We start from the raw sequence: 2,999 nt of genomic DNA, 5'->3' as shown, positions 1-2,999 counted from the left end.
GTTAATCCAAGGTAATATAATTTTAAAACTAGGCATGACTTAGAAGTGTTTACACGTTCTGCTAAAATGTGCTACAACTTTGCACACACCAACCTGTACAATTTTTGATGTCTGAAGCTAAAATTATATTAGCAGTCCAAAATGGTCATGTGAATGTAAAGATTTTAAATGCAAATTATCTTGGTCTACTTGTGAAGTCCAGTGTACAAGATCCACTTCTAAAATGCAGTTTATAACCAGTGAGAAACCAGTTAAAACCAAGTGGAAACAAATAGTTTAAAAGAAAAATCCTACCTATGCAATATCTCATACAATTAAAAAGCCAATTTTCATTATAATTTTGTAGCTGCCTGTAGTTAATTCCCACATTGTACTTTTTGTAAGAGTAAAGAAACATTTCCTCAAGAAAATCCAAGTGATTTTATTTTGCTCATAGCTATATGTATAGTGTAACACCACCACGTAAATACAAAATTAGTTTAACAGAGCAGAATACCAGTGATTTCCTCATCAGGCAATTATGACCGAGCAGACAAACACTGATTCACCACTTCCAGGAGGTGAGAGTTCTCCAAAGCAGCTGCCACACGTTCTTTGTCAGCAAGCTGTTTATTAACTGCACAGAGACAAAAAAAGGAGACAAGAAACCGGTGAGGACATTGGTGTACAGTGTCTTTTTTAAAGCATTTTACGTCGAGACAGATAATGACAGTTGCCATGGTAGCCCAGGCAGTTCTGCAGATGCCAAGCACACCCCAGAGCTGCAGCTGAAAGGCAGAGCTCCTGTGTCATCAGTTAAACCAGCGAGCTGCCCGTGATTCAGCAGCAGGGAGCTGCTGTGTGGGTGTGACACAGGAAATCCCCCCCAGCTCTCCCCATTTCCGAGTCCTGCATTTCCCAGGAAAATCAATGACTGCTGAGAGCACAGGTTGCCTGAGGAGATGCTTTAAGGATGGTGCAGAACAATCTCTGACATTACGTGTTCCTGTTCTGGAACATCTGACGCACACAAAGTCCCAGGTACCAAACAGATGCTCTGCAGCAGTGGGAATCTCTCAAGATCAAAACACACATAAAGAAAATCACCAAGGCCTTACCTGCATGCTCAGAGGCATGTGTTCCTGGTGTTATATGAACATCCAGCTTAACAGGCACCACAAAAGAAAAAGAGGATGAGTTAATAAAACACTGGAAGTTCAAGCTATTAAATAAAAATAAGACAGTAACGAGAAGAGGGAAAAATGGACATTCTTGCCAATAGCAGCTATTATATATAACAGAATAAAACAGAAGTCTAAAATCACAGCATATTCTGCATTCCCTCTGCTAAAGCCTGTTTTAGACAAGGGTGGGGCACCCACTTCTCCTTCTCCTGGGCCATAGAGCACTGCAGGTAATTTCTCTCCAAAACCCCAAGACATGACTGTCACAGAACCATAACTCTGCACTGATATTCCAGCCCACTGCCCCCTCTGCTCCTGGTGTCTCCCTCACTCACAAAATGAAAAACGCTCTAGTTGTTTTCACTATAAAGTTGGGGGGGTTGCCCTTTTTTTTTCCAAACACAGTCTCCCTGTTTTGCTTCCCAGAGTGATTTGGTCACTCACCTTGAACCTCTCAGGCAGAGACCGAAGCAGTTTGACCTTTATGGAGAGGCCGATCAGGGTGGCCATGCTGCAGTGTGGGATGGTGGGGGTGAACTCCACCGACACTGTGCTCTCAGCATCGTTCACCTGGGCAAAAACCAACACCAGCTGGGGACAAAACCTGCTGCTTTCACCCCAAACCAGCCCGAGGCCTTTCATGTGGTGCTGCACTGTCACTCATACCTCATGTCGTTTACTGACATTTTAAAATACTATTTAATAATGTAATATTATAAATACATATAAATATATTAATTATAATAACTATATGTTATCTATAATTAATTATGAAACTATATATCATTATAATATATCGTTATGTAAAATAAATACTAGTTAATTAGTTAAAACACTATTAATAATTTTAAGTACTATGCAGTAGACCGTTATGATAAACATATTTTAACGCTAGAAGAAGTAATTAGTTGGTCAGCCGGCTGAGGCAGCTTTGCCCCCCAGCACAGCCCAGCACAACGAGCACATCTCGGCGGGATCTCACTTTCACTCGCACTTGCTCGACGACGTTGAGCTCTTCCAGGGTGAGGGGGTGCTCGGGGTCATTGATGGAGCGGATGAGATGTGCGGGTTAAGGAAAGCGCCGCGGCCCTGCCCCGACCCGGCCCGGCCCGGCCCTCCCTGCCCTGCCCGGCCCAGGATATCGAAGATCTCGCGGTCATCGATGGCGTCGGGCAGCTCATCGTCCTCCTCGCGGGCGGTGACGGGCCGCTCCCCGGAGCGCCGGTAGATGAGCGGGTTCGCGTTCTCCAGCGGCGCCGGGCCCGGGCCCACCATGGCGGCGGCGGGGCCGGAACCGCCCGGACCGCGTTCGGCAGCGCACCGGGAACGGGCGGGGCTTCCCGGCGGGGGAGCGGCCTGAGGGCGGGAGCGGAGCTGTTTCGGATCCCCGGGAGCCTCCCGAGGGCGGGGAGCGGGGCTGTCATGGAGCCTTCTGAGGGCGGGGACCGGGGCTATCCCGGTTATCCCAGAGCCTCCTGAGGGCGGGGAGCGGGGCTGTCCCGGTTATCCCGGGTGGTGGAGCCTCCTGGGAGTTGGGAGCGTGGCTATCCCGGTTATCCCAGAGCCTCCTGAGGGCGGGGAGCGGTCCAAGTCCCGTCCCCTGTGCTGGCGGTGCCTCGCTGGGCAGGCGGCGGGGCTGTCCCGGCTCCCCGGCCGGCGGGGGAGGTGTCGCCTGTCCCGCCTGTCCCGCCTGTCCCGCCTGTCCCGCCTGTCCCGCCTGTCCCGCCTGTCCCGCCTGTCCCCCTGGTCCCTGCTCCCCGGGTGCCTCCCGGGCCGCGCCCGCTGCTGCCGGGGATGCGCTGGTTATTTATCTCATTTCTTCGTTACTTTCAAGAG

General features: G+C 50.1%; 1 protein-coding gene across 1 annotated transcript; it reads right to left on the bottom strand.

The window, feature by feature from the left end:
- Positions 1–401: 401 nt before the first annotated feature.
- CIAO2B (cytosolic iron-sulfur assembly component 2B) lies at positions 402–2,515 on the bottom strand. The gene is made up of 5 exons (XM_032701113.1): positions 2,306–2,515; positions 2,146–2,225; positions 1,608–1,733; positions 1,098–1,143; positions 402–616 (listed from the first exon to the last, which is right to left on the bottom strand). The coding sequence occupies exons 1-5, from the start codon at positions 2,436–2,438 to the stop codon at positions 519–521; spliced, it is 483 nt and encodes a 160-aa protein (XP_032557004.1). The 5' UTR covers positions 2,439–2,515; the 3' UTR covers positions 402–518.
- Between the last annotated feature and the right edge of the window lie 484 nt (positions 2,516–2,999).

The sequence above is a fragment of the Chiroxiphia lanceolata genome, chromosome 13, assembly GCF_009829145.1.
Source record: "Chiroxiphia lanceolata isolate bChiLan1 chromosome 13, bChiLan1.pri, whole genome shotgun sequence".
Taxonomy (NCBI): domain Eukaryota; kingdom Metazoa; phylum Chordata; class Aves; order Passeriformes; family Pipridae; genus Chiroxiphia; species Chiroxiphia lanceolata.
The sequence above is the reverse complement of the archived record's forward strand: the minus strand, read 5'-3'. Positions and strand labels throughout refer to the sequence as shown.